We start from the raw sequence: 18,908 nt of genomic DNA on the forward strand, positions 1-18,908 counted from the left end.
TGCCTTGTGAAGGAATAATCCATGAGTTAATGTGCCACATAGATATCGAAGCAGTCGTTTTGCAGCATTCCAATGTTCAGACGTCGGGGCGATGCATGAATTGAGAAAGCTTGTTGACAGCATATGCTATGTCTGGGCGAGTGAGGCAAAGATACTGTAGACTGCCAACAATTGTTCTATATTCTGTGCAGTCAGTTAGAGCTGTACCTGAATGAAGTGTAAGATTTCCATCTGTAACAAGTGGTGTAGCAACAGGTTTTGCACCAATCATTTTTGTCCGGGCAAGAAGATCAGTGATGTAGCGCCTTTGAGTAAGCAGCAGACCGGATGGAGTAGTTAGAACCTCAATGCCGAGAAAATAAGACAATGTGCCAAGATCCTTGATTGAAAATCTTTGTGCCATGAGGTCAATGTAGCGCTGAATAATATTGGTGTTGGTGCCTGTGATAATAATGTCATCCACATAAACAAGTAGATATATAGTAGTGTCACCTGAGTGAAGAATGAATAGGGAAGTGTCTGCTTGAGAGTTTGTGAACCCAGACTCAATGAGGAATTGGTGAAGTTCAAGGTACCAAGCCCGTGGGGCCTGCTTGAGTCCATATATTGCTTTCTTTAGTTTGCATACATGTGTTGGATTGTCTTTATCAACAAATCCTGGAGGCTGGGCCATGTAGACATCTTCGGAAAGATGGCCCTGAAGAAAGGCATTATTAACATCCAATTGTCGCAATTGCCAACCTCTACTGACTGCCAGGCTTAGAACAAGTCGTATTGTTGTCGGCTTGACAACCGGACTAAAAGTGTCATGATAATCCACTCCAGGTATTTGATGAAAGCCTTTGGCAACTAATCTAGCTTTGTACCTGTCAATAGAACCATTAGGAAGCCGTTTAATACGAAAGACCCACTTACATCCAATAAGATTCTGCAGAGAAGTAGATGGAACAAGCTGCCAAGTTCCATTCCGAACAAGAGCATCAAACTCATCATTCATAGCTTGTCTCTATTTGGGATCTTTTAGGGCTTGAGAAACAGTATGAGGCTCAATGTCTGATGGTTGAGAAATGATAGCAGTGAGGTTTATTTTGGTTAGGGGTTTATGGATGTTGTTTTTCGATCTAGTGGTCATGGGATGGGTATTTTGATGGGTGGGTTGCGCTATGATTGAAGCAGAAGAGGTCTCAGAATTGTGTGGTTCTAGTGGTAAATGGTCGACGATGGTTTCTTGGCGATTAACCGAGCTGTGTTCGGGTAAAGGGAGGTCTATGGATAGGGATCGACGGTCGACTGATGAGGAAGGGCAGTGGTCTGTTTGGGTATTTTGTGACGAATGTTGACATGAGGAATCCCTTTGTGGAGGCGTATTGAGTGAGCCACTTGAAATTGGTAAAATTTGGACCGGGGGAAGCCATTTGGAAATGATCTCTGGGGTGGGACGCGCTAGATGGATTTGGTGAGTGCTAAAGGGAAATGAGTTTTCAAGAAATTTGACATGACGAGAAATGTATATTTTAGAAGTGGATAGAGCGAGACAGATATATGCACTTTGTGTTAAAGAGTAGCCAAGAAAAACACAAGGAGTGGAACGAGAGTCAAGTTTGTGCTGAGAATAAGGACGAAGCCACGGATAACATAAGCAACCAAACACCCGAAGTTTAGTGTAGTTGGGTTGAGACTCAAAGAGTTTCTCAAAAGGAGATGAAAAATGTAGTGTGGGTGTGGGCATACGGTTGATGAGATATACAGCAGTGGCAAAGGCGTAAGTCCAATAAGTTAAAGGCATTGATGCATGAGTAAGGAGAGATAGACCAGTTTCAACAATATGTCGATGACGTCGTTCAGAAAAACCATTATGTTCTGGTGTATGGGGTGGTGTAGTAAGATGTGATATACCATTGGTGGAGAGAAAACGATCAAGGGCTTGATATTCACCACCATTATCTGAATAGAGGGTAATAATTCGGTGTTTAAATTGGTTTTCGACTAATGCCTTGAAACGTACAAAGACGTCATGCACATGAGATTTTCGTTTAAGGGGATAATACCAAATATATCGTGTATAATGATCAACAAAAATAACATAGTATTGAAAACCATCAACAGAATAAACAGGAGAGGTCCAGACATCAGAAAAGATAAGTTCAAGCGGGTGAGATGAAGTTAAGGTAGAAGAAGAAAATGGAATTTTATGACTTTTATTGCATGAACATGCATTGCAATGTGTGAAGGAGGATAACGGACTAGACAATGGTAAAGGAAATTTGGAAACAATATTTTTCATAATAGTAAATGACGGATGACCTAGTCTAGAGTGCCACTCGGACGAAGTGGTCTTGACACTGGAAAATGCAAGCAATGGTGAAGAGGAAAGTGAAGGGGATGTAGTCGGCCACTCATATACGCCATCCTTAGGTTCACCCATCAAAAGGATTGTCCCCGTGTTTAGATCCTTCACCTGAAAAGCAGAGGGTGAGAATTCAACAGAAACATGGTTATGAGTGCAAAATTGATAAATCGAAATTAAGTTCTTTTTCATGGAAGGGACACAAAGGACATTTTGTAAAGTAAAGGTGCGAGAGGAAGTTGGTATGGTGGTAGAACCAGTATGGGTTATGTGAAGGGTCGATCCATCGCCAATCATGACATCATCAGATCCTTGGTACGAGCTATGAAGAGAGAGATTGCTCAAGTCAGACGTAACGTGGTGAGATGCTCCACTATCCAGCAGCCAAGTAGGTGTAGTGTTGTTGCCCAGAATAGTATGATTGGCTCGTGGTTGCCAGGGTGTGGAAGGGCGATATCCCTGAGAGCCTTGAGGACGAGATGCTGGTGATTGTTGATTATTGACAAGCCGAAACATCGGGCATCGTTTGGCAGTGTGTCCTTGAGTGCCGCATGCTTGACAACGACCCAAATAAGGTTTGGGTTGGCGTTGATCATGAGGAGAAAGTATAGTGGTAGGGCCTGATTGTTGTGAATTGGTGGCTGGTGGACGCCAATTTGGACGATTCCGAAAAGCCGTGGGATTTGCCGTGGGTGGTAGTGATAGGGAAGGTGGTTGAGCGGTCTGAAGAGATGTTTCTTTGTTGAGAAGTTTCTCATGAAGTTCAGCAAAAGAAATTGACGTGTCACGGGCATTAATGGCATCAATGACAGATTTATACTCATCACTTAGTCCTTCTAGAACCCGATCAATAAGATCCTCATCATCAATTGGCTTCCCTAGAAGAGCAAGTTCATCGGCACGAGTCTTTATCGCTTGCATGTATTCACTAATTGATTTTGAGCCCTTGTTACACCGCTTTAATTGTTCCTTCAATTGTTTAATATGACCACGAGATGGTTTGGCGTAGGTATTAGCTAAGGTTTGCCATGCATCAAGGGAAGTGGTGGTGCGGGCAATAAGCGGTTGCAATGAAACGGAGATGGCACCAAGGAGAGCGCTAAAAAAGAGACGATCCTGACGCTTCCAGGTTGTGTACGCCAGATTTGGAGATGTAACACCATTGACGGTGATGGTGGGTTGTGGTGGAGTTTGAGTGCCATCAATAAAGTGATGAAGATCATAACCTTCAAGAAGAGATTGGATTTGAAGGCTCCATGTGAGATAATTGGTGGATGACAATTTGGTGATATTGGAGAGATTTATTGTAAGGAGAGGATGTTGAGGATCTTGAGAATTTTGGATAGTAATAGGATCGTTGGTGGAAGAGGAAGTCGTATGGGAAGCCATTGAAGGGACTAGTGGCGTAGTTTTAGATATATGTATATGAAGGATCGTGGTGTTTTTGAACCAAAAAAAAAGGAGAAGAAAATATGCTCAGGAAGATTAGGCTCGTGATACCATGTTGAAATAGAGAGAAGAGTAATGAGAAACAATGGCTTGAGTTTTCCATTGATTAAGAGTGAATATATATACACAAAATTGGACACATAGAAATAGGAAACTAGCCTAGAGTTAGGGGATTACAACTAATTACAAGGCATAGAAATAGGAGACTAGCCTAGAGTTAGGGGATTACAACTAATTACAAGAATATTATAATTGATTACAATAATTTAAAATATAGATAAAATCTATTATAATTAATTCTCTAATACCAAATACGTATTACAATGATGTGCATATCAATGCACATTCGAGTAAAAAATTTCAAGTTGATGAATCTTATTTTATAATTTATTTTTTTAATTTTTTATTCGAGTCTAGTAGTTTGAGTTTCTGTTTATATTTAATTGTAAATGTTTATAATATTATGATATTATTTTATTCCAATTTAAATATTTTTTATAACCCATATACTATATATATATATATATATATATATATATCATATCTAATAATTATGTGTCATACAAAATTGAGGGACTCGACTCGAATTTAAAAATGAATTTACTAATTATTAAATCTTTTTTAGTTATTCGAGTTTATTTTATATTATTAGTTGATTCAAATTGATTGTATCGTAAAGTGATTTTTTTAGTCACTTCATTTTAGCGATAGCTATTGTCAATTAGAATCTATTAATAGTATTATAAAATGAAAAATAAATTATACCAAATAAAAAGTAGAATATTTAGTGGAAATAGAAAAGGAAGAGTAGAAGATAGTTGAGAATAAAAGAAGCATATGATTCCTCCACTACTTTCTCCTTACTTTGTTCAAAGCAACAGTGATTCTGATTCCGCTAACAATACCAAGTTCCATACGAACACTATAAAATTCATCAGTTTCACACTCAAAAGTGATCTAAATTCTAAACAATTTTGAATTCAATGATTGATAGACAATTACATCATTTCTTGGTGGAGGCAAGAGGTGGTGTTGCTGTTGCAGACGTCTAGAATTGTGCATTGTTCACCATTGAGACGCTCGACGGCGTTACATCTCCCACGATTGTCACCTTCGTCGCCTTGAAGTCAATGTTGAAGGACGTCACACCTTATCCAACCATTGCATAAACAAAGACTTCAACTCAACCCACAATTACAATGATTAAAACCAGAAATGATTGGTCGATGAAATGATTAATACCTTCCATTCTTGATAGATGTTTCCTCAGTTTTCCTTCACATCCTTTGCAGTGCAATGACACCCACCAATTGAAAATCGGAATATTGTTGCAGGTTAACCGAACTCGCCGAGTGGCATAAAAAATAAATCAGAAAGAGAGCGAAACTGGTCTATAGGAGCCTTCTGATTGAAAGAGGAGGAAGAGGGTTCGGAAATGATGGAACGATCTTGTGTTATAGCTTGAATCATCTTGTTTTCCTCAGCAGGAACCAATGCCCAAACTGGATCATAGTCTTGACAGAAAAACAGAATCACCCAAGAGATACCTTGAGGAACCAGGAGGGGTGACAAGATCAATCCCCTTGGCTTTCCATTCTCTTCATTACCGGTTGCCTTCAATGAACTCTTCTTAATTGAGCTCTTCTTCTTTTGGTCGTTGGACTTGGCTGAAACAGACGAACAAGTCTTTTTATGATCATTTTTCGAGTTGCTTGAAGAAGACCCTTTTCCATTGTTCCTCTGGTTGGAAGGCAAAGGATTTGTGGTGAACCGTTTAGCGTCTCGGATGATGGGATTATGGCGATCGATGGCTCGACCACCGAGTTGAATGGTGGATGCCGAGGAAGAAGACGATGAGGCTGATTCATCCATGCTTAGATATATGGATGTTGAAGCCTGGGATGCGCAGAAGATATCCATTGGTTTCAATTTCCCCCCCTTTCTCTTAGTTAGGATATTGGTAGCACTCAAGGATAACCGGTTGTTTAAACAATCTGCATAATAAGGGAGTGAAAGAGGGCAAATTCCAACAAAAAGGTTGCTGCTGCTGCTATGTTCAAAGTATTTGAGATTCGATTTGTAATGTAAAGTGAGGTATATGTATTTTCGAATTAATTTGAAAAAAAAAATTAAATATTATCAAATTCAATTCCTTTTAGAGTATTCAGTGAATCGATCAAGTTAAAATTAAGATTCGAAATAATTTTTTTGAATTATCCAACGTATAGGATTTAAAGTCAAAATTCATGGAGTTTGTGTAAAACCTTTGTGATCCATATAGGATTTAAAGTTTGAGAAAAAGAAAAGGCAAAAGGAAATTGACTATTGAGAAAGCAAAACATTAAATGATATTAGTGAGATTCTTATAGAACATATGCTGCCAGATATTTGAGTAACAAGCAACTTTGGAATTTTTTATGCATGTCAAATTTTATTATTATATATTATGAATTTAATTATTATATTTTTAAATTTTTAAATAATATAAAGATAACATTATTAAATTTTAAATAGTTGAATGATTGAAATAAAAAAATGCAATGAAGTTACAAATTACGTATAATTCAATATTCATAAGCTAATAATAGAGCCTCAGAATTTTAAAATTATTATTATATTGAACCTAGTAGGGATGGGCACGGGTGGGGCGGGCCATTTTTTGCCAGTCCCCAACCTGTAAATGTATTGTTTATACCTAACTCCGTCTCGATAATTGTTAGTTTTTCTTCCATTTGGAACCCTGTCCCGTCTCATCCCTCTAACTCTGAAAATTAAAAAAAAGCCCCCATATAATCGGATCGATTCGGAATCCGTCAAATTCGAGTATTTTAACCATCCCTATTAAATAGTCTCAGCGAATTAAGGCGAATTATTTTTTTAATAACCCAAATTAAAGTTGAGATGTTTGTCGGTGTAAGATGATACTTATGTAATTTAGAATGTTTAAAAAATATATTGTTTTTGAATCTATCAAGTTAATTTTTTTTATCAAAATTCATAACCGTAACCTTAACAGTTAACCATCATTTTTAACGGTTTAATTAATTAAAATCGTTTAATATTAACGGTTCGATTAATTAACTTGTTAAATATAACAATTATACCGGTTAATGGTTATATTTTCTTAACATCCCTATTTATTACGATTATAGTTTATTATTACAATAATTCTTCTTAATCTTATTCCATGTATATGTATATACTTGCATACAAACATATTAATTCCTAACGAAGAAATTCATAAAGAACCATTAATTCTTCTGAAAATTTTTGTACAATTAGAAATTTACCCGCATGTACTTACGATTTATTATTCAGTCTTTATAATCAATTCGAATATACTACTTTATTACAAAAATTATAAGATTAGATATAATATATATTTTAAAATCATTACAGATTCTATAAAAGCTTAAAAAAGACAATAAAAAATTTATTATAGCACAAGAAATATAAAATATTATTCATTAAATTTTATTATAGGTTAGAGGGATTATGAGAGTGTAAATTATGAGAAATATTACTTAAAAATTCTTAAAATAAAACTTGAGTTATAGTGGAAAGGTCTTATGAGATATTCATTACTTTAATGTATTACATCATTCGCTTAAGAACATATAACCAAAAACAGACGATCAATACATTCTTACATTTTGACAAAAAAGTAAGAAAAATTACATTTGTATGAATATTTTACTTCCTCTTGTTCTGGCTCCCAAACAGCAAAGTCAAGTAGAATAAAATCCTAAAGAAGAAGCCCCATGCAACAGTAACCCACACACAGTTCCATTTGCTTAACTCGGTAATCCCTTGCAGCTTAAGTATATCTTTCCCCGTCGTTAAACACGTTGAACTCGTTATATTCCTCCCCAAGATCCGCCCCATGCTCGTCAATAACTCGCTCTTCACCGGCGGTGGCAACGACCCAAGCGCCGTTTGATCGAACAGTTGAACACCCATAACATAGCATTCTGTCGGATCCAGGAACTCGTTTTGCAAAATAGCTTCGTAAGGGTACTTGATCAAGGAGATATAATGAAACCATAGCCAGTATTTGGGTAGCCGATCTCGAGCGACGAGGAAGCCACAGAGGAAGAGAAAGTAGGAGACAATGGCAATGCCACTAACAAAGGCGAGGAATACATCGGGTATAAGCCCTGAAATAAAAGCCGCGAATGAACTTCCTGCCCAAAACGCAGCGAGGATTGTGACGAAGAAGAATAAAAACCCGGTGACGCCGCCGGCGAGGCCGACGGTCCAAAACGTTATCAACGATAAGGTGAGGGCAAGGTTGAATAGTAATGGAATGTGGGTAATTGAACGAGCGAGGACATACGAGGAACGACGATAAGCGTTGTAAGCTGTTTCTCGCATGAAGATGTATCGTTCTTGAATGAAAGTGGGGACTTCGGTTATACAGTTGAAGAAGATTGTGGCGATGGAAATGGATATGCATCCTAATCGTTCTTGAACGCCAGCAGGGGAGTTATCGAGCTGCCAAAACATGGTGGCGAGGACTATTCCGGTGACTGTTATGGTTCCTAATCGGACGGCGAACTTCGCCGGCATTCGTCTCGAGTTCGTTAACAATCGTTTGGATAGTACCATCACTTCTATATAAAATGGATTGGCGAATGATGGAACTGATAATGACTGATTCACACCACCACGGGAGACTAGCTTTCCACGGGAAATGCTTTTGCCTATGGCGTCTTTAAGTGGAAGAGTAGTTCGCTTGTTGGAAGCAATATCATCATCACCGTCAGTATCATCCATTGATGATGCTTTCCAGGATTTGTTGAATTCGAATAAATTTTGGGTTACCGATGGTGTTTCTTCGAGTTCACGGATCAAGTCAAGTGCGAACTCGGATGGATTTTCGTTTCTCGGAATTGGCTGACCGAAATCACTGAAGAACCGTGAGAGATTCGCCGGTGAATCGTTGTATAATGTTCTTCCATGTGATAAGATTATCAAACGATCAATTAGTCCTAAAATTCTCGAACTTGGTTGATGAATCGCCATTATTACTATGCTTCCACTTTGTGCAATTCGTTTAAGGACCTTAACAACCATGAATGCACTTGTTGAGTCGAGACCCGAAGTTGGTTCATCTAGAAACAATAGTATCGGATCATGAATTATATCGATTCCGATCGAAACTCGCCTTCGTTCACCTCCCGAAACACCTCGATGACCTTCGTCACCGATCACTGTCTTCGCAGCATTTCTCAACCCTAGTTGATCAATCAAAGCCCGAACCCTTTCCCTTTTCTTCTTCTTGGAAACCGAGCGAGGAAGCCGGAACTCAGCGGAAAACATGAGAGTCTCTTCAACTGTTAACATCGGAAACAGAAGATCATCTTGCATAACATAAGCTGAAATCACCTTGGAGAGGCCAGAATCCAAGACCTCCCCATTCAAAGTGATGGTACCCTTGAGACTATGCTTCGAAATCCGGTTTGCAAGTGCATCGATCAGGGTCGATTTACCCGACCCGCTTGCACCCAAAATCGCCATGATCTCGCCTTCTCTTGCTTCACCTGAGATACCTTTGAGCAAGCTCTTAGTGTTAGTTTCTGAAGAAACACTGGATTTCTTCCAAAGAAAGGGGAACCCCGTTTTGCTGCTAACTTTGACGTCGTAAGTTAAGTTCTTGAAGGAAAGCACAAAAGGGTCTAAAATGGGGGATGAACTGCTCTCAACTTGAACGTCAAGGATCTGTTCATGTTCTTCTGAAGGTAATTCCTCGATCTCCATTTTTTTGCTAGGGATGGATGGATGAGTTCCGAGTTGAACATTAAGGACTCAGCCACTCAGGGGTTTACCAAAAATAATACTAGTAAAATTGAGGTTTTACGTTAATGTGGTTTACCTTTCTTGGATCCCACGTGGAAATCTTGTTCACCACCTCATACATTGTTGAGAGGTTTCCAAGCAACTTCACTTTTTGTCTTTTATTATAATTGCATTTTTATTTAGCTAATATACTTTCGTATACGAAACTTGGAGATGATAATACTTGTATATAATTTCCTAAAAAAAGTTATTTCTAATAGTATAAGATAAACAAGGGACCAATTTTAAATAGAATTTGGTGCACCAAACTTGCAAATTTTAATAGTAATTTAGTACAGTATAAGATAAACAAGGGACCTATTTTAAATATATTTCAGTACATTAAACTCCATAATTATTTTACAACTCATTTCAAATTCGTATAGCATGACGTGGTAAGGACATAGGAAAAACACTTGTGCATTTTGGTGATCGAAAGATTTGGGTTATATAGACAAGATAACCCCTGCTTTTTTGGTGATAGAAAGATTTGGGTTATATAGACAAGATAACCCCTGCTTTGCCTCTAAAAACAGATTCACTCAATGAAGCTTTCACCATGGAAGAATCTCGGTTAAAGTGTAGTTACATCTTGAAATGTTAACATTTAAGTACTTTTTAACTGTTACGGAAATAACCAAATTTGAAGTGTAATGTTCCTTTTTTGAAGCTTTTCACTCTCCTTGATGGACACACAAATTTATATTCTTTTTTTATCTCTTAGGGAAATTACCAATTTTGTTGACGGATCCAATGTACAAGGGCTAAAATGTTGTTTTTCAAAGTATAAGGACTGAAATCAATTTCATGGTATAGTAGAGGGATCTCTACAATACTTTAACCAAAGTATTAGCTGCAGCATCAATGGAGGAGTTCAGCTCTGAGTAGAAACACCAGCCATTGATAATTATACTTTTTGGTTCAATGCCAAAAATGAAGAACCGGCTTCATTGTCCGATAACTACTGTACAAGAGAGGGCCGTTCTTTCCCCCCCTCCTTTCCCTCCTACAAGAAGCAAAATTTTATGTGAAGTAAACATACTGTACAGGAGGTAACAGAGTTTTTAAATCAGATCACAGTACCATAGCCTAGTTCGTCCTCCATATCATCCCCTTCTTCGAATAGCTTTAAGAACCTAGCTTGTTCCTGTTGCCTCTTCTTCTTTTTGCCAACGTTTATGTGCCGCCACCAGTGCAGTTATTGTTACAGTTAAAACCAACATTGTAATCACTATCATCATCGCGAGTTTGGGGGGTTGCATTGGAAGCCATAACACACAGTGAATACCGATTTATCAGCATACAAGGAAAACAACTTGTACATCTGGATTTATACAGCAATACTATTTCATGACCAAAGAATAAAAACCTTACCACCGGGAAGAGATGCACATTCTACACAGTGGAACGTAGCATTAAGTTGCTTTTCTTTAAACAATATGTATTTCCCAAATGGAGCTTTAAAGTCGGAAGCACAAAACTCCCACTCGTCATATACATCATGTATTTTAATGATGTCTCGTAGAACCGACATCGCTTGCATTTCTCGGCATCCAATCGTGTCAATGGCTTAAATCACAAAGATTACACTTTTTCAGCTTTTAAAGTAACATGAAATCGAATAATACCCAAAGATTATCCCTTTTTCAGCAAATTAAAAGGGGTTTTAATATCAAATCTCTTCTAACCTGCCAAGATTCTTGACCCCTGAAAGAATAAACGACGCCGGGTAACAGCGTTTTGTTCTCTCCTTTACAAGCGAAGTAGACAGTCGGTTTCGACAGCCAACCCAGCGACCGAAATATTTCAATTGAATCCAGTGTAACCACAGACGATGAAATTACTCCTAAAGAACAGAAAGAAAGACTCTCCATTTCAAGAATTCACCTAAAAAACATGGATTTCATCTACAAAAGTTATCCAAATGCCTGCTGGGAAACAACTACACAATGTCAGTTTTCTTCTTCTTTTCTCGGGAAAGTTATTACCTGGAAAACAACCAAACAAGATCCAACAAACGACAAAAAAAAACTGAAAAAACGTAAACTATAAAAAGACGTTGAAAAATATGTCACAAAATAAAAGATAAATGTGTTGTGTAGATAGAGAATATATCATAAAAATATAATTATTTTTATTAAAAAATTAAAAAATAAAGAAAAATATAATCGACAGACGATAATTATTATTAAAATTAGTGTCATCGCCGATTAAATAAAATTAAAAAAATAGATTAACTAATAAAATTGACACATAGTAAAGAAAAAAAAAGGAAGAAAAAAAACCGCTAATTAAATATAACATTTTTAAAGTAAATAAGAATGAATTCCATTAATGTTGGCTCGCAAAGCCCAATGTTAGCGATAACGAAGCACACTTTTCTCCTATTTACAAAGGCTCATTTATATAGAAGATTCTGAAAAATGACAATAGTTTCTGCAAAATATTATTTCTATATTTTCTACGATTCAAACGCCCTAAAATATAAATTTAAATATTTTGAGGACTTAAAAATAATTTATATCTAATTAAAATTAATTATGTTTTTTTATTTTCTTTCTCTTAATATGAGTATATTTTTAAGACCTTGATTGTTTTAATTTAATTTTTTTTACCTTTTTATAAATTTGAATTAAAATATTATAAATGGTTGAAGATACTATTTGAATTATAAAGAATAAATACAATTTAATTTTTTAATCTGAATGAAGAATCGTAATCGATAATTTTTGGTAATGTTGCAAACAATTTGAGTCGTTTGATTTAAAAGGAGAAAAATTGAAAATGATGTAGGTAAAAATGACGATGATGACAAACCATATGATCTCGAATTCTCCTCCCACTGAACTTTTATAGTGACCTATAATGCTTATGGTAGGGTTATGATAATGATGAATACTCGTATGTTGACAAATTAAATGGATATTGTTGTACGACAATACATTTGACTATGACATATTACATGAATTTAACGGTAATTATATCAAAAGAGAAACTAACTGTAAAACATGAGACTTTAAAATCTACTGTACTTGAAAGTACCCTCTTAAAATTAATTGAAGGAAGAAATTCAAAAAAGATAAAAAAGAAGAAGATTTCAATTCAATAATCAACTACAATTTAACACTTGAACATAGTAGAGGACCGAAACGTAACATGTATTTTTTAAATAGTTGGTGTGACTAATATTGATTAGATTTAATGGTAAAATTATACTAAGAAATAGAATAGCAGGGAATTAAATATTAAAGGGTTGATCCCTGACTGCAGCGTCACCAGTTCACCATCTTGGCCTGCCGAGAAGGAAGAAGTAGACGGCATGTCGCATGCTTTTAAGCCCATATTGGAAAGCCCGTGCATAATTCTAAGAGAAAAGAAACCGAATAAAATACAAAAACGCCGCCGCATAGCTTTGACCTTAACCCTACTTCCGCGATACTCGCCTCCTCAGCCACTGTTTGCTCATTTTCATCCATCTTCTTCAGCTGCATCTTCACCCATATCTGTCCTTCAAAATCCCAAAACCTTAGGTAAAGGAAAAATGAATCTCCTCCGCAACGCAATCAAATCGCGCGTTTCGGTTCTAACGGTCAAGCCAACCCACGCCTTACCTTCATTCCTCCGCGAATCGCCAAGACGGTTCTCCACCGAATCGGATCAACAACAACCGCCGTCACCCGACGCTTCCGTCGATGCATTTATCGATTCCGCGAGCAAAGGTTGATCCCTTGAACGACCCTTTGTTTGTTATTTGTAGAGTTTAGGGTTTATGCAAAATATTCTCTCTCTCTCTGAAATGTATTACCCTTTTAAAACGCATATTAGGTTTTGTTTATGGGAAGCTCTTTGGAGCGACGAAGTATACAATGAAGAGCGATATAGTCAGCTTGCTTGAAGGGTGTAATCTAACGCCCGATGATATTAAAGTCAGCTACAACCGCAACTTTTTTCCTGTTGCAATGTAAACTTCTTTGTTTATTTATCTACTTATTTTGTGTTAAATGTTTAAAATTTATTTTGAAGATCACATAGTGGAAACTGGGTTTTCTTTATACTTTTCTTAAAAGTAATTGTTGAAAATTAATATCTGAGTTAGGATGTTGCGGTTCCCATCACCTGGTGCATTTAGTAATGCAACAAGGACGATTCGGAGGTTTGACCGGCTATACCGATTGGATAGGGTAAGTTCAATTTTATTGTAAATCGATCTAAAAGGGTTTGATTGATAATGCTGGATTTGAAATTTTTTTATATAACAGGTTAATACTGGTGACTGGGACATAGTTACACCATACAATGGGAAAACTGTAAGTTGAGCATTCATGTTTTATTGTACTTTTTATTGTTCAGTTTATTGGAATTTCAACATTTTGAGAAACTGCATTATCATGTTATTAGCCATATGCATAGTCAGTTTCGATAAGTGAACTTAGACATAGGACAACACAAAACTATTATATATATATTATATTGGTATAGTTGAAGTTATGAATGGACTTCTGTACTGTGGAAGGCAATCTTGATAATCTTTTCGGTTTTTACAACTAGTAATGGCATGCAAGATTCATCTCTTTTGTAATGAAATTTCCATTTACCACATTGGACCTTCAGGTTTATATTTATTTTGACCAGTGTTTGTTTAAGATTTTTGGGAGAGGTTCTACCTTAATCATTTAAGAGCCTTTTCCGTCAAATTTCCATCGTTAGGTATAAACAATATCCATCAGTTTTCAACTTGAAACATTTTTATGGCATTTTAAGACTTTTGACTTACTTAGCAAGGCTCTAATCTTATATGAGTTTGCCTAAATTTTTCAGGTGGTGCTGCAAGGACTTCCCCGGAGTGCGGGTTTTGAAGATATAGAGCGTTTCCTTTCTGGTTGTGACTATGACTCAACCTCAATCCAATCTTTTACATCAACTAGACCTGGATCTACCAACGTTTTCAGATTAACAACTGTGCAATTCACCTCCCATATCCAAGCAATGAATGCATGCATTAGCAAAAACAGAAAAGTTTGTCTCAATAATCAAGTCTCAGTCCGAGTTCTTTACTAAAAATTCGATCGTTTTGGGGTATCGCATTAAGATTGACCACCAGAATGGCAGGCTTCATGATTCAAACTGAACTATGTGATTTTTTTGCCCGTTTGATAATTATGAGACGCATTGGACTTGTTTATATATTTGCATGGATAAGTACTCTCAATGCTAGACTTCTTATTCGTTTGTTACTGAAATCATATTAGTTGGAAATAATGAAAGATTGCGCTTATCTCGTTTTGCTGGTTCTTGTTTTTTGACTTGTGTCTTGATGAGGGATTATTTTATACTTTTTTTGAAATTGGGGGGTTATTTTATAGAGAAAATAACCTTATTGACCAAAAAATGCCTTATAATATATGATTTTAACCAACTTTTTTTGGATTTGCCAAAATGACCAACTAAATCGCAATGCGATCGATAATTCGCAACGCGATCTCCGGTATTGCAAATCAGTTTCCAGATTCGCAATGCGAACTTCGACTATCGCAATGCGAACTTCGACTATCGCAATGCGAACTTCGACTATCACATTGCGATTTACATATTCGCATTGCGATAGTCCAAAATCGCAACGACTGGTGGTATTGTATTTGTTTCTTAAGAATTTTCTCTAAAAAGATAGTATTCGCGCGGACGTGTCGAAGACACGTATTACCACAACACGACTCGAGACGAGACAGACGGAGGAGGCTTGCGAGAGTGCCCCTTGTTCTCTATCACTCAACAAGGAAGTGGGAAAGCCAAGCCTTAAATACAATTCCCAATAGTGTTTCCAATACTATGTGAGATTGAGCATTACCAACACTTGTTCCCAATACTATGTGGGATTGAGTCTTAAATAGTGATATTATTTTTGAATGTTTTACTTAAAATTGCAATAATCGCGATTGATTGTAGATTGACATTTAATTATGACATATTTAATCGTATAATACTAATGCAATTGGTTGCTGATTCAGTTGTTTTAAGGTGCATGATTGTTAATTGTTTCCTGAATAATCACATTGTATTGGAAACAAGTGTTGGTAATGCTCAATCCCACATAGTATTAGAAACACTATTGAGAATGATATTTAAGGCTTGGCTTTCCCACTTCCTTGTTGAGTGATAGAGAACAAGGGGGACTCTCGCGCGCCGCCGCCGTCCGTCTCGTCTCGTCTCGTCTCGTGGTCGTGGTCGTGGTCGTGGTCGTGGTAATACGTGTCTTCGACACGTCCGCGCGAATAATATCTTTTTAGAGAAAATTCTTAAGAACCAAATGCAATACCGTCGTTGCGATTTTGGACTATCGCAACGAATTTGGAATAAATCGCAACGCGAACTTCGACTATCGCAACGAACTTGGAATAAATCGCAACGTGAACTTGGACTATCGCAATGCGAATATGTAAATCGCAATGCGATAGTCGAAGTTCGCGTTGCGAATCTGGAAACTGGTTTGCGATATCAGAGATCGCGTTGTGAATTATCGATCACATTGCGATTTAGTTGGTCATTTTGGCAAATCCAAAAAAAGTTAGTTAAAATCGTATATTATAAGACATTTTTGGTCACTGAGGTTATTTTCTCTATTTTATATGATATCATCGTTATATCATAATAGCCATTTTAACTATTTTATGGTTAAAATTGAGATGTCTTAATGATAAAAGAGGAATGTTGTTATCGTTAAAGGATCCAAATTTGAATATCTATGTCTACATGGTGTGCATTGTCAATGATGATGAAAGATTTTGTAATGATAATATCTTGTAATTATTTCATATTATTTTATGGTTAAGTCAGATCAGTTAGGTTTGGTAATGGATTAATTTGGGTTTGTATTCAAACATGGATCATACTTCTTCAAAAGTATAGACAACCGTGAGTTCATTACCTTGCGTATCAAGTTGAGTAAATCCTATAGCAACAAAAAGAGGACATTAATCTTAAGTAATGAAAAGCCTGAAAAAGCATAATTGAATGGTCTGCAAAATTAAATCTGATTCCATTGAAGAACTTGAATCGTTCAAAAGAAAGCATCATCGACCTCTTCCTCGTACATTTCTGGCACATAGCCTAATAGTCTCATATGGTCTACCAAGCAACTCAAAACATCAAGAATTGCACTCAACTCGATATTCGACTTATCTTCTGCTATAAACCTAAATAGTTCATTCTTAACTTCAATCCAGCTATACCCAGGATTGGTTTTCAGCCCTTTATCTTTCATCACTTTACGTACTCTAGATACCTGATCCCATTGCTTCGCACTAGCATATAAACTCGCCAATTGAACATGAGTCGCCGCACAACCGGGTTCTAAAAGTAACCTGCTCTCGGCAGCCTTTATCCCTATCCAAATGTTCCCATGAAGCCTGCAAGAAGAAAGCAAACAACTCCATATAACAGCATTGGGACGAATAGGCATCTTTAGAATAAAATCTAGAGCCTCTTCTACTAATCCAGCTCGACTGAGGAGATCAACAACGCATGAATAATGATCCAGTGCAGGCTCGACACTGTGTACGATCATCGAGCCAAAACAAGCACAACCTTGTTTGACAAGACCAGAGTGGCGGCATGAAGAGAGGACTCCAAGGAAAGTGATGGCATCAGGTTTTATTTTCTCCTCTTTCATCTTTTCATAAAGATCAACAGCCTCCATTGCAAGGCCATGTTGAGCATACCCTGCGATCATTGAGTTCCAAGACACTATATCTTTATTACCAGCCAACCTCTCGAATATAAATATTGCATCTTCAATGCTTCCACATTTACAATACATGGAAATAAGAGCGTTGCAAATATAAATATACGAATGGAAACCCATTTGAATGACTTGACCATGGGCACTTCTCCCTTGCCGCAAAGCTCCACTACCCGTACAAGCTCTCAAAAGACTTGTCAATGTGAAATCATTTGGTTTTAAAGTCGATTTCTTCATCATATTATATAGCTCCAAGCACATATCAATTTGCCATCCTTGTGCGAACCCAGCAATGATAGTAGTCCATGAAACTACATTCTTTACAGGCATTTCTTCGAACACCTTATAAGCACTCTCCAACTCCCCGGATTTTCCATACAAAGTAACCAAAGAAGTTCCCACATAAACGTTTCTGAAAAACCCAGTTTTCATTGCTAAGCCATGATACTGAATCCCACCGCGAAGGTTATGTTTTGTCCCACATAAGCTTATACCATTTGACAGCACAACTGGATTAAATGTTGAATCCTCTTTGTTTGTAACAGGAGCATCTAGAATTTCATTGAAGAAAATTGGGAGATTTTCTGTCGGTAAATCTGAATAACCCAATTCGACAAAACAATTTTGGGCAGTAAACTGATCTGAGTCTGTTTCTAAAAAATCTTGGATGAGACGAAGATGGTTTTGGCGGGAAGTGGAAGGGACTGGTTTCGAGGATATAATGTCTCTGATTCTCAATGCTCTGTTTAATTTCTTGCTTGTAGGATTCAGTTTTAGTTTGTGAGAAGAGAAAAAATTCGATTGAGATAGAAAGAAGAGAAGAGGTTTCCAAGTGAAGCATGGATTCCTTTGGATAACTGATTTATACATATTCATGGCCAAAACCAATCCATGAGTTCTCAACAACTCATATCTGTCAGGTTGTGGTCTAATTATGACTGAACCCGACTCCACCTGATGGATTGGAAATTTAATCCGATTTGATTTTTAAATATAATTAATTTAAACCTAATTTGACCTAATACCTGGAAGATTCATAACCAAAAATCACTACCTTAATTTGAAGATTCATAATTCAATAACGCTTCAGTCCACAAACGCTTTGTTTTGAGATTTCAACGTGGCCTACTAAAAAGATAATAATTCAGACTACAAAAGAGATGTATTTGTTGGATATAGGGATTTGGATATTGTCATGTCAAGTAAAATCGGATATAGGTTGTGTCAGGTTAAATTGATGGTTCGATTCGGATCAAGTCGGATTTGGGTTAAATTAGTTCGAAAATAATTTTCAGATTGATTTGACATCAAATTCAGTTCGGATTCGGATCGGGTTAATTTCAGTTCGGACACTTATGTATAAGTATACATATGCATAAGTTTATGTATCATATTCAGTTCTGGTTCGGATCGAGTTAATTTCAGTTCGGACACTTAAGTATAAGTATACATATATGCATATGTAAGTGTTCTGATGTCAAATCAACCTAAAAAATGACCTGAATTGAGTTGATATGGAGTCGACCTGATCCGAGTCGA

At 36.8% G+C, this 18,908-nt stretch overlaps 4 protein-coding genes and 1 pseudogene across 4 annotated transcripts; 1 reads left to right on the top strand and 4 right to left on the bottom strand.

The window, feature by feature from the left end:
• Window positions 1–4,592: 4,592 nt before the first annotated feature.
• Window positions 4,593–5,778, bottom strand: LOC120153816 (protein SODIUM POTASSIUM ROOT DEFECTIVE 1-like). The gene is made up of 2 exons (XM_039165687.1): window positions 5,039–5,778; window positions 4,593–4,945 (listed from the first exon to the last, which is right to left on the bottom strand). Exon 1 carries the CDS (start codon window positions 5,714–5,716, stop codon window positions 5,132–5,134), a length of 585 nt encoding a protein of 194 aa, XP_039021618.1. The 5' UTR covers window positions 5,717–5,778; the 3' UTR covers window positions 4,593–4,945; window positions 5,039–5,131.
• A 1,647-nt stretch (window positions 5,779–7,425) lies between these two features.
• LOC120154208 (ABC transporter G family member 20-like) lies at window positions 7,426–9,597 on the bottom strand. Its single transcript, XM_039166028.1, has one exon. It carries the CDS (start codon window positions 9,554–9,556, stop codon window positions 7,490–7,492), a length of 2,067 nt encoding a protein of 688 aa, XP_039021959.1. The 5' UTR covers window positions 9,557–9,597; the 3' UTR covers window positions 7,426–7,489.
• A 1,106-nt stretch (window positions 9,598–10,703) lies between these two features.
• On the bottom strand, window positions 10,704–12,955 carry LOC120154138 (annotated as a pseudogene).
• LOC120154139 lies at window positions 12,954–14,916 on the top strand. Its single transcript, XM_039165956.1, has 5 exons — window positions 12,954–13,353; window positions 13,460–13,595; window positions 13,731–13,815; window positions 13,894–13,941; window positions 14,453–14,916. The coding sequence occupies exons 1-5, from the start codon at window positions 12,954–12,956 to the stop codon at window positions 14,690–14,692; spliced, it is 909 nt and encodes a 302-aa protein (XP_039021887.1). The 3' UTR covers window positions 14,693–14,916.
• Window positions 14,917–16,680: 1,764 nt separating this feature from the next.
• LOC120153670 (pentatricopeptide repeat-containing protein At2g37320-like) lies at window positions 16,681–18,245 on the bottom strand. The gene has a single exon (XM_039165581.1). It carries the CDS (start codon window positions 18,243–18,245, stop codon window positions 16,689–16,691), a length of 1,557 nt encoding a protein of 518 aa, XP_039021512.1. The 3' UTR covers window positions 16,681–16,688.
• Between the last annotated feature and the right edge of the window lie 663 nt (window positions 18,246–18,908).

Source organism: Hibiscus syriacus, unplaced genomic scaffold (assembly GCF_006381635.1).
Source record: "Hibiscus syriacus cultivar Baekdansim isolate YM2019G1 unplaced genomic scaffold, ASM638163v2 tig00111105_pilon, whole genome shotgun sequence".
NCBI lineage: Eukaryota > Viridiplantae > Streptophyta > Magnoliopsida > Malvales > Malvaceae > Hibiscus > Hibiscus syriacus.